This window comes from Podarcis bocagei (genome assembly GCF_964188305.1).
Source record: "Podarcis bocagei genome assembly, chromosome: 4".
In the NCBI taxonomy this organism is placed as follows: Eukaryota; Metazoa; Chordata; class Lepidosauria; order Squamata; family Lacertidae; genus Podarcis; species Podarcis bocagei.
This window is the reverse complement of record NC_138128.1, coordinates 50,081,597-50,093,671: the sequence shown is the minus strand read 5'-3', so window position 1 is coordinate 50,093,671 and position 12,075 is coordinate 50,081,597. Positions and strand designations below refer to the sequence as shown.

Here is a 12,075-nt window from a genome sequence, read left to right as displayed (position 1 = left end):
CTTGTATTATGAGCCAATGCACACATATAATCCTGGGAAAGAAATGCGAGTGCTTTCTCCAAATGATACGAACACAAATTGTTGCAGGAACAGGAGATCAACATGACGTTGAAACTGTCTCTAAGTGACCTGTTCTGAAGAATGAATGAGATTATAGGTAAACCTACCCTATTTAGAGAGAAGATATTGGATTTAAACTTCTGATAAATCCAGAAGGATTCTTAAAAGATGTAGCTCAAGAAAATAAATCATAGTCTTCACATATTGGCAAGACGACTATATTTTCCTTTCCTGATCTAAGTAATTAAAAGTACTGTATTTTTCTCTCTATAACACGTACCCGACCATAACACGCACATAGTTTTTAGAGGAGGAAAATCCGTAGGCATGCCACCCGTAGGCATTCCCTCCATAACACGCACAGACATTTCCCCTTACTTTTTAGGAGGAAAAAAGTGAGTGTTATGGTGCAAAAAATACGGTAATTGGCAAGGAAGGGTCTAACAGGCTCACGATACTGCATAGGACATTACATTGTATACCTTCTACTTTTTCAGGGACATTTTGTGGGGACTGAGTTTGAGAATTAATTTGTGAAACAGATGACCCGTCATCTGAGAATAATTCCTGATCAGCATCTGTAGGACAAGAGCTTGAGTTAGTAAAAGCCATGCCAAAATGAAACAAATGCAAGGAGATCAGTGTACGTTAGTGCATACAAAACACAAGCAACTTCACTAGTACTGACCTGATTATACTAATGTTAACACATATAATTATACTAATTTCATCCTATTAGTAACCTAAACTTAGTATATTATAACACACTCTAGATGGTCCCAATTATTTAGAAGTATTCCATGCAAACATACGTTGGTTACTATACAAAATAGACAGAACAAACTATGCAACGTTAGTGCTGAAAATGCTAGTGTTAGACAACAGCAAATTAGCAATTAAAGTTCCTTATCAGATGCTTTGAATGAAGATGGGTGGAAAAGTTTGTTGTAATGCAATATTTTTACCTTTGAATCTTTATGCTTTCAAAAATAAGAAATGGGCAAGTTAGAAGTTTGCTAGCAATAATATCAAGATTGAAGACAAGAGAAAATACTACTGTCAGACTGTTTTTTCTTGAAAAATTATGATTTAAAGATACTTACCTTTTACCCTGCTGGTTGTACTATTGACCTGATACTAATTTCTAAGGAAGGACACAATCCTTTGTTTTCAGATGCCGACATGCACTTATAATAGTAACATAAGAAAGCAATACAACTATGTAACAGATGCCATCTTTCCTTTCCATATAAGCCCTTTTATAGGACTATGAAATTTAACAAGTGTCCAGTTTAAAAATAATAGTCTTACCCAAGACTATTAGAAGTAGTGAGAGTAAAATTAGGGCTGCCATATGTCTAGATTTTTCTGGACATTACCAGGATTTCAAAGGTGGAATTGACATCCGGGGGGGGGGTGTGTTTCTGAAAGGTGGCACTTTCTGGAGGATCTTAGACAATTCTGAGAAAAGCTCAACAACTTTTGGGGTGTCCTGGTTTTTACTTTTTGAAATATGGCAACCCTGGTAAAATAGCATGTTCAAAGGGTTTGGTGGTGAAGGGTAAAAAAAGACGAATGGCCAGTCCTAAAGAAATTGCCCTGGCCCCCTTGGATTGGAACAACTACTGGCCAGCTGTAAATACTCTCCTCCTTGGGGAAGGTGGTTGAGAGTGCAGTGGCTGGGAAACTGCAAGCATTCTTGGAAGACAGATTATTTACATCCATTCCAATCCGGGTTCAGGCTTGGCCATGGGACTGAGTTGTCTTTGGCCACCCTGATGGATGCCTTCACAGACAGTAAGACAAGGGGAGTGCAATCTTGCTCCTGCTTCTTGATCTCTCTATGGCTTTCAGTACTACTAAGCACGCATGGATTGGCTCCATGGAATGGAGTGACCCCTGATCAAGTCAAGATTAGATTCCCTTAGAACTACAAATCACATTGATTCATTTCATGTTTTAATATCCATTGATCTAAGTAGGTTCAAAGGGGCAGCATAACATTCAAGATTTTACTGGTCACAACACAGCATAGCACTAGAGAAGAAAGTTGTGAGAGATAAATTCTTGCCAGAAGAGAGTCAGACCTTTAAAAAGTAGAGCTATTGAAGCTGCCAGTGATATTATTTAATGTAATGGCTCTTAGTTTAAAAATTTTATATCATTTTTGGTGAATTTAAACTTCACTAAATCTTTACCTGAATATTTTCCATCACCAGTTTATCAGAACACTCACCATCTACTCCTTGTTGCTTGCGTTCGATTGTCCGCTTGTACTCTTCCAGTTCCTTTTCAGTGAGATGACTGAATGGGTTGGGAGGGGCTGGTGGGGCATGCTCGTCTTCTTCAAACTGCATTGGCTGGAAGAAAAAATAAAATAAATTAAAGGGGAGAAAGTCAATACAAAAAACAAGCACATTAAACAATTACAAATGAGCCTATTGCTGGTGATAGGATCCTTCAAAGTAAGAATCTGAAAGGAGTGCAGCATTTTCAAAAACCATCAGCAGAACATAGAATTGCAGAGTTGCAAGGGACCATGAGGGTCGTCTAGTCCAACTCCCTGCAATGCAGGAATACCCATGGCCCTCAGATCAAGAGTCTCACACTCTACCAACTGAGCTACCATATTTTTCCGTGTATAAGACTAGGTTTCCCCCCTAAAAAAGAATGTCAAAAATTTGGGGGTGTCTTATACATCTCCCCCCATTTTCTTAAAACGGAGTCTCCAAAATTAGGGGGCGTCTTAAACATGGGGGCGTCTTATAGACGGAAAAATATGGTAACTGCTTCAATTACTAGGTTAGTGAACTTACAGAAAGGGTCTTTAATCAATACCAGGTTTTAGTCAAAACAAACTTTAAAGACTTGTAGAAAGCTTGGCCAGTGTTGTTTTTTAAAGAATCCTACAATTTCCATAGCAGTTGTCCACCTGATCTCATAATACATGTATGTATTATGGTTAAGATGAAAACAGGGGAAGAATCCTATCTTCAGTGAAAAATCGCATAACATAAATTATTGCTTCTCTAAAAACTCTTTGCAAATATTTAAATAGGACTCATGGTTTTAAAACCTGCTTCTACTTTGTATGAAGAGTATTACAAAAGCAAGGAGAGAATCATGTAAAATGTGGTGTGACTAAATGCTGGACATGCTTTAGATCAGGCTTCCTCAACCTCGGCCCTCCAGATGTTTTTGGCCTACAACTCCCATGATCCCTAGTGATCAGGGATGATGGGAATTGTAGTCTCAAAACATCTGGAGGGCTGAGGTTGAGGAAGCCTGCTTTAGATGTTATATGCTTAACTCAGACAATGGAGAACACTTACAGCACTGGGCTTTTTATCCACTACAATTCCAGCAAGCAACTGAGACTGTGGACCTGCAGTTTTTAAGTCATACCGATTTTGCTCCCGAATCTGGAAGGGGGGAAAAGCAGAAGGGTTTTGAAAAGCCTTTTCACAAACACACTGAAGTATCAGGAATCTTAAACTTCATATGGGTCACAGAAAACAGATACTATAGTTAATCTATTACTTTACTGTTATTTGTTTTCATTCTAGTCAATCTGCTCTAAAATGGTTACAAAGCCATTTTAGAAAATGACAATGTCAAGTGTATTTACATTTTTGCTTCAACAGGCATGAAATATCTATATCCAAATTGTATGTCATTATTAACCTGGTGTTTTAGTCTTCCTTTCCCCATACAGTAGTTAGATTTAGGAATCAAGAGTAGCAAGTTTGATTAAAAAGCAGGGAGTGCTCAGGCAATACATATTCATTTACAGCGTTGAATTTTCTCTTAGTTGGCAAATCAGTCTGCTCTTCTTTAGTTTCAGAATATCTATTATGACCCAGCTTCAACGTCAAGCCCCAGCACTGCTGTAGTCTAACGTTATTTCTCCTCCTTTGTGAACTGCAATGCTGCTGATTATGTTGTCAGCAGAGTATGTGTAAATCGAGATAGAACCTCTGTAATTATTCTCTATCTCCTGTTGCACCAAGCTGCACTGACAATACAGCTCCATAGTGCACAGCTAGGAACACAATGAAAACATAGCTCCCCACTTTGACACTCCTCTACCTCAAGTTTGCCAGAGAAAGTTGCATGCCTAGAACAGATAATTCTTTTCTAAGCCAATGTCTGAGTGACACTGCCATATTGATCTTTTCCAAGAGTGATCTCTTCTGAACTAAGTTGACTTGCTCAGGATAGTGGCAAACTCTTTTGATTACAAGCAGATGTGAAGTAGGAAATTCCCAGAACTTCTGCACGAAACATTTTGTATCTGGCAGGACAATAATTTCCCAGGGTGGAGCTTAAATGAGTATGAAAATAGAAAAATGAATTGGGGAGTGAAAGCAGCCAGCAGTCTGCATTTACAAAGAGCCTCTTGTCATTATTCCTCATTGCCATTGTTAAATACATTGGCTCACTGGAAAACAAGCAGGCAGAAGAGCGTGAGGTTTCTGGCTACCACAGCAGGCTATTTCTTGTGGAAACAGCTAGCTCTTTCTAAAAACTAAAAAAGAAGGAATCTCCAAAATAGTGTAATGTTAAAAATAGCACAGAAGAAAATCCCACCTTAAACATTTTTCTTCTGATCAAAATATGGTTTTCGATGGGCATTTAAAAGCAATTTTTCAGAACCAAACTAAGGACAATTTTAGCAAGTTCCTGTTGCACTTAAAGCTACCTTTAAGCTACCAGTAATATTGTATTATATTTTAGATGTTACTGAACAGTTTTTAATGCTTCTCAAACAAGCAGAGTAAGTTAGGTACTGATTATTTTCAAGAAGCAAATAAGCTTGTGTCTTCAAGAAACCTGACTTGCCTTACCTTATTCCTCTTTTCCAGTACATCACTTGGATTTGTATTCATCGGAACAAACTGGTTTGGATCTTCAATTTTGATTGGAGTTCCTCCACTAAGCTTAGATGAATCTTCAGCTTTTATCCACTTGGAAAGAAAAAGAAAAATAAAGAAGAATGTTATTGGAAGTGAGGATATTGCAATTTAGTAGTTGGTAAATGCTAGGGGACATTTCAGGACAATGGGGTTTATATTAAATTATCCAAGTGACCTAATAATAATACATTGCCACACCACTTAGCTTTTCAGTATATCATTTCATAAGGATATTAATATGTGTAATGGTCCTTTAGCTTGAATAGCATTTAGGTATTTTTAATTAAGTACCTGAAAAGGACCGACATTTGAATACTGACGTAGCAAGGATACTTGCTACAGTACTTCCACTGCCAAAAATACTATAATGAAGGACTGAATATCCACTGTATTTCTTAATTACATGGATAACTATCCCTCCTAACTAGGTATTTTTATCGTTCCTTTCAAGCAGTACTTCTCATAATGAAAATTGCTGACAGAAACTACAAGGCATTGTTGCATTTGTTAAGCCACCACTGGGTGGAGCTGATCTTTTAAAGTTGAATTTATGTTGTGGTTGGATGCCTTGCATAATACTTGTTTTTCATACATGCGCTCTGGAAATTATTCATTTTATTTCTTCATTTTATTAAATTTATATCCTGTCTTTCCTCCCAAGGACCCCAGGGTTGGAAACAACAAAAACAACTTTTTAAAAAATCCAATACGGATGCAGACTGGGGAAGGCTCGCTGAAGAAGGCAAGTCTTCAAGCAGGGGCTAAAAACACAGCAGAGATGGCTTCTGTCCAATATTCACAGGGAGGGAATTCCAAAAGGTGTCACACTAAAGGCCTAATTCCTGCATTGTGCAGGATGGAGATCCAGTGATAATGGTTTCTGCAGGAGGCCTTCACCTGCAGAGCACAGGGTTAAGACCATCTTTCATGTATCCTGGTCTCCAGCTATATAGGGCTTTATGCATCAAAACCAGCACTTTGAACTTGGCAGGGAATTGAAGATAATAAAATACAATATTTGGGACAGTGCATGAGAATACTATTCTTTTTACCACATCACAGAATCATAGGACTGGAAGGGTTCCTCTTTTTGAAGATGGAGACAACATTTGCCCGTCTGATTATTGACAGAACTGCTGTCAAAATATGCCATCTGCACTTTCTTGTTTCTCAAAGTTGGCTGGCTCTTTCAAAGTTGTAGCTCATTCATTGAATCCACCACAGAATCATAACTTCTATCATACAGGTCACTGTATGGCCTATTCCCACCCCACCCCTTTTGGTATATTCCGTCCCCATCACTAGGGAGCTGCTTACTGTGGTTTTAGTCCGGGGACTTGTTTCTCCATTCCGGGATTCTTCAGGAACATCTACTTTCAAATATGTATTTGGAGAATTCAACCATCTTGTCTTCTCCCGCTGCTGCTTTTGTGCTAGGAATTTGAGAGGGGAAATTGGAACTGAATCGTCATCAAAGGAAAAGGCAGTCACGGTGGCTGGGATCTCAACATCACTCTTGTGCCGGGGCTTCTCCCTCACAAGAGGCTGTCGATAAGCATAGCCTGTTCTGTAACCCTGTGCAAGAGGGGAAAAAATTTTATACATTGTGCCGGGACAATAAAATCTTTGGCATGAAATTAATCCTAAAACATAATGAATTTTCAGGTGGAAATTTCAACCTCGCCCCCCCATCCCAACTCAAACTGTGACAATATATGTTAACAGTTTCAACACCTTTGTATCCTAACACTAAATGCCAAACAATTATTTAAAAAGATTGCAGAACAAGTATGGTATGGCAGCACAGTAGCTCCACATCATAGGCCCCACAGAAAGTGAGAAAATCCTTATACAGAGATAGCAGAGACCAATAAATAAAAAGCGGGTAGGAGATCAGAGATTTTCTATTATGGACCAAACCACTGCCTCACTACCTTAGCCAATCAAGTGTGCTCTAGTTCACATATAATGCTAAACAAAACTATGGTTAAGCATGGACATGCAAGTGTGTGGATACTCTCTGGAAAACTCATTGCCACTTAGCTCCTCCTCAGTCCTGCTGCCGCTGGGCTACTCAGAGCTCAACCATGGTTTGGCTTAGTGTTACATCTGAACCCAAGCTCCTGGTCTGTGTCACTCCAGAGAAACCAGAAGCTGTAGCCAAGGTTTGCACTCTTGTGGTTTGTCTGGGAGGAGTTTGTCACGAGCCTGGATAGAAAGTGAACTTGAATGTTGGCTTATAAACCTACTTCATGTTAATATTTCTTTTTCAGGTGTCTTATTTACAGGGGAAAAGTGACAGCAGAATTTCTTATGGAACAATCCCATGGGGAGCAACTTGTTCAAAGTACTGAGAACTTGTAGATTAGACAGATGAACGCACCAGGTTGTCCAGCATTCTCATCAGTGCTTCAAACTCCTGTTCGCCAACTTTCCACTTGAACTGAGAGGCCATATTAACTCCTCCTCCTCCAGATGCTACCAGATTGTGTGTGAAAGGTTTATACTTCTGCAAGTCTAGGATAAGAAGATTGTCTACGCCGCCTGCAGCCAGTGCATGTACCTGTGACATAAAGGACTCAGTAATTACAAATTTTTCCAAGTACTATTTGAAGGGTGAATATGTAGCCTTCTTGAATTTTCTGGAAAGAGAATACATGCTAATATTCTTCTTTTCAACATGTTAGCATGTACAAACATGATAGCTATCTTGCAAAGTGCATTACCCATTACTAGATACTAAGACAAGGGCTGTGTAACTTCTGTGTTCCTAGTATATGTTAAACTTAGATTTCATTTTCTCTCCTGTTAGTAGCTGTTAGTAGCAAGCATCTTATTAAAACACACACAGACAATATTTTTAAGAAGCCAGTATTTATATAGCATTTAAAGTGCTTCGCATCTCTCTGTCTCTCTCACCTGTGTTTCACAAGCTATTTGCACATTATAGATGTAGTGGAAAGCTTCCTCTAATGTCTCTCCAAGCGCTACTACCCCATGGTTCCTCAAGACCAGCACCTAAGAAATGGAGACACTTGTAAGTGACAGAAACTGAGCCAGACTAGAAACCTTGAACAAAAACATTAACTAAAGTGAAATACCTTACAGCTTGGCCCAAGAACTTTCTGGAGTTGAAGTCTTTCTTCTGGTTCATCCAGAGATCCTTGATAATTGTAGTATGCAATATCTCCTAGAATGAGAGCCTCCTGAGAGATAGGAAGTATACCACACTTCATGGAAGAAACCTGTTTCAAAGAAATAATGCTTGTAACATGGAATGAACGTGAAAACTCGTTAATTTTTCAAGTGACACATAAAGTACCTGTTTAATAACTTTAGTTTGCAACTATTTGAAAATTAGGAGAACAAGGATTCCTACCTAGTTGATAACAAACTATCAATAGATTGTGGGAGTTTTATGGATGGATTGCCAGCATATGGATTTTGAAGCAAATATGGAGAAGGCAGATGGTTTCAGAATTAAATAGTTCAAGTAAATGGGGAGTTCTAAAAAAAGACCAAGGGTTGTATCTAGTGGTGTCCCTCTGCTCATGCGAAGCTCTTTCATCCAACAGATGTTTCTGCCAATGAAGTGTGTGTGTGTGTGTGTGTGTGTGTTGCATATTCATACTCAGCCCATAGGACCAATCATTCTCATCCCAAAACCTGTTCTTGAGGGTCAAAGGATACTTCAGAACAGAATAGAAGGTTGCATAGAAGAGAATGAATCCAAAAAATAGCCTCCATCTCTATTCTGCAGATAGGAACCTCTTTGGCAGTGAAAAGAAAACACTGGATACTAGTTATGACCATTCCTGGACTAAGATAACTTGCTCTCAGCTGTCAATGCTCTAATCACCTCCTATTTGGACCACTGGGGCTGCGTTTGAAGGCTGTCTGGAAACCGCAGCTAGCGTAGTACGCAGCTGCAAGACTGGTTGTCAGTTAGTGACCTGGGCCCCATTTAAGGTGTTAGTACTAGCATACAAGGGTCTAAACCAGGCTTCCTCAACCTCAGCCCTCCAGATGTTTTTGGCCTACAACTCCCATGATCCCTAGCTAGCAGGACCAGTGGTCACGGATGATGGGAATTGTAGTCTCAAAACAGCTAGAGGGCTGAGGTTGAGGAAGCCTGGTCTAAACTATCAACTATATTGGGGCTTTGTGGGTGCTGCTTCTGCGTATTGCTTAGTACTGATTGGTGCTGATCATGCAGGGCTCCTCAGTTTTTGAATACTTTCCCTGGTTAGCTACATCTGTCGCTATCATTGTTAACATTCAGGAAGGAATTTTAAAACATTCCCATTTACCTAGGCAGTGGATGGCTGAAATACATTGTACCTGGCAACCTTGAAATTATTAGCTGTGGTTGTTTTCAAACATTTTAATTTTATTATCAATAGTATTGTTTTGTTGTTTGAATATCTGGAAAACTTTATACTTTGCAGCTGTGCTGTACATGCAGCTTTTTGTTAATTTGATGCTTCTATAATAATTTGCATGTTTCATCCAAATACTGAGTCTGGATGAGCCTAACTGATTATTAATACATGTATTGTATTAATTAATTAATTAATTTATATCAATCTGATGGGTCATTTTAGGTTAAATTTTTGTACCATTAACATCTTCTTTACTGCATTGTTTTTGAATGGCCATGCATAGCATAATAGCTGAATGAGATTCCTTGGTGTCAAACTTAACAAAGGTTAGTAATGCAAAACCTGAAAATACAGATTATTGTTATATTTACTGCTTTGATCCTATGCAGGAACAGCTTTCATCTTTAATCTCTAGAGTGTGCAGTATTGGTGTTGGTGTGTATCTGAAGACTTAATTTTGCTGGTATTGTATGCATATTATATACATTTTGATGTATTGTATACATTATAGTTAATAGGAATAAAGCTACTTTGATAGGAAAAGCAGACTCAAGAATTTGAGAAATAAAAGAGCACAAAGTATAGCACTTCTATACAACTTGTGTTATTCTCAAGATGAATTAATCAAATGGCAACAACAGGCTGTTTTTGTGCCTGTTTAAATTTGTACGCATCTGAGATGATGTCAGAAGAGTGGTTGATCCATACCTTGAAGAGCAACAACTTATTAATAGAATTGCTGGAGCTTCAAGGATTCTCAACACAAATCAATCCTCAGCTTCAGTCAATCCTGTAATGGTGTACTATTGAAACATTTTCCTCTTTATGCCACATTAAGAAGAGAACAGACTTACAGCTGCTGTTGCTGGAGTGTGTATGTGGATCGCACATCGAACATCAGGGCGCATGGAGTAGATGGCTGCATGAGGGCTGAATCCTGAACTGTCAATGCTTAGATTGGTGCTTCCCTGGTCAACCACGTCTCCCAGTATGTTTACTTTTACCTGAAAAGCCAAGTCAGAGAAACACCACTAATTACATTTCAGTCCTGACTGAGAGTAACCAAGGAACATAGGTTGGCTTTTATAGCTCCTCAGCTTTCAGGAGAAACACAGAGTATAGTGTTAGAATTACTACAAGATTTAAATGAGTGTGATACAGTATTTTTAAAGCCATTTCAGTCGGCTCTGTTGTACTTCAGCTCTCAGTTGTCTAATAAACATTAAAGAAAAAAGTACAAACCCTCAGAAGGAGAATAGTGATGCTGTTGTAGTTAGTAAATTACCTTGCTTGCAAATATGGATTTGGCAAGCTCTTAATACTCCTTTATATTATGAAGCAAATACTGTGCCTATTAAAGTAGTTCTTAAAGCTCAGATTACTACCAAGCCTTAACTGTCAAGCACCTGTGCTTCCTTGTCACCTTGCATGCTGCAAAGGCAGTCTCAGGCTCTTTCCTTCCAGGCCACTCCTCAGGACATTTGACATCAAAACAATGGACTTAGGTGCCAACTTTCACACTTGGTTTGCTGCCATCACAGCATATAAAATGCCAGATAGGGAATGTAGCCTCCAAGAGACTTCTCTGCTGTTGCAGCCACCAAATAAGTAGGAAGGGAAGCTAACAGCTGCAATGAGGGAAGCCATTAAGATTCCCATCACACTTCTGATTATGTCATTCTCAGTGTGATGCATGTTGAATTTCCTAACAGTGGCTTAAGCAAACAATACAATTTCCCAATAAAACGGATGAAATTGTTCAGTGTGCCAACTCCAAGCTCAAATTGTGGGGCAGGGATGGGTGTGCTACCCTTTTTCTAAAGGAGACTGTCTCAAATAGGAGTTGTTTTGCTTAAGGAAGTATTTCTTTAGGTACATGGAGGCTTTCTGGGTCACTCCATCCATGTTCTCCCACAATATGCACCTGGATACAAACAGCCAAGTTTAATTTAAGGTACTTAAGAGGCACAGGATCAGACATAAACATGAGTGGGAGAGACAACAGAGAACAAGGAGGAGGATCATATGGTAAGAAGCAGCAGATAAATTTTGGCAGAGGACTGATTAAAAATGCAAGTGCTTTTTCAGCAGATAGCTGCAGATGAAAGAGAATATAAACCTACATAGAAACCTGAAGATTGACACTTACAATAAAGTAGCCGCGTTTTAGCAACTGAGAAAAATATGTAACCTTTGTTTCAGTTGTTTGCTCAAAGTAAAACATTAGGCACATACAGGCATCGACCCACATGCAGGGGCTATGTTCCAGGCCCCTGAGCGCTTAAGTGAAATCATGTAAAGTGTGAAACCCCCGTTAAAGAGACACTAAATGCCTATTCTCCCTGCTCTCTAGCTCTTTCTCCAATCCAGTTGAATCTCTGGGGCTGCATGGAGGATGAGCGGTAAAGGGGCTGCTACTGCTGCGCTACCCCCCACATCAGCTGTTGGGTAGGGAGGCTAAGCAGCCGAAATAAAGCCCTGCTGCACCTCAGGTCTCTTTGGGGCTTCCTCCGCCCTCACTGACATCCTCTTTGGGCTCTGGGGAGGGTCTGCTTGTAAGCCATGAGGACTCTCCAGCTCTCTCCTGCCATTTCCTTGTATGATTCTTTCTTTCTTTCTTTCTTTCTTTCTTTCTTTCTTTCTTTCTTTCTTTCTTTCTTTCTTTCTTTCTTCCTTCCTTCCTTCCTTCCTTCCTTCCTTCCTTCCTTCCTTCCTTC

At 39.3% G+C, this 12,075-nt stretch overlaps 1 protein-coding gene across 8 annotated transcripts in view; it reads right to left on the bottom strand.

Annotated features, from left to right (window-relative positions):
* ADD3 (adducin 3) overlaps positions 1-12,075 on the bottom strand; it is a 94,992-nt gene that overhangs the window by 3,179 nt on the left and 79,738 nt on the right. For 7 of the 8 annotated variants that reach the window (XM_081192011.1, XM_081192009.1, XM_081192012.1 and 4 more), the window contains 9 exons: positions 10,213-10,362; positions 8,078-8,221; positions 7,896-7,994; positions 7,360-7,539; positions 6,294-6,551; positions 4,908-5,027; positions 3,393-3,482; positions 2,297-2,420; positions 543-638 (listed from right to left, as the gene is read on the bottom strand). In XM_081192011.1, the coding sequence (XP_081048137.1) occupies positions 543-638; positions 2,297-2,420; positions 3,393-3,482; positions 4,908-5,027; positions 6,294-6,551; positions 7,360-7,539; positions 7,896-7,994; positions 8,078-8,221; positions 10,213-10,362 (1,261 nt within the window). The remainder of the gene's footprint in view (positions 1-542; positions 639-2,296; positions 2,421-3,392; positions 3,483-4,907; positions 5,028-6,293; positions 6,552-7,359; positions 7,540-7,895; positions 7,995-8,077; positions 8,222-10,212; positions 10,363-12,075) is intronic. The other variant, XM_081192015.1, reaches the window with a different exon arrangement.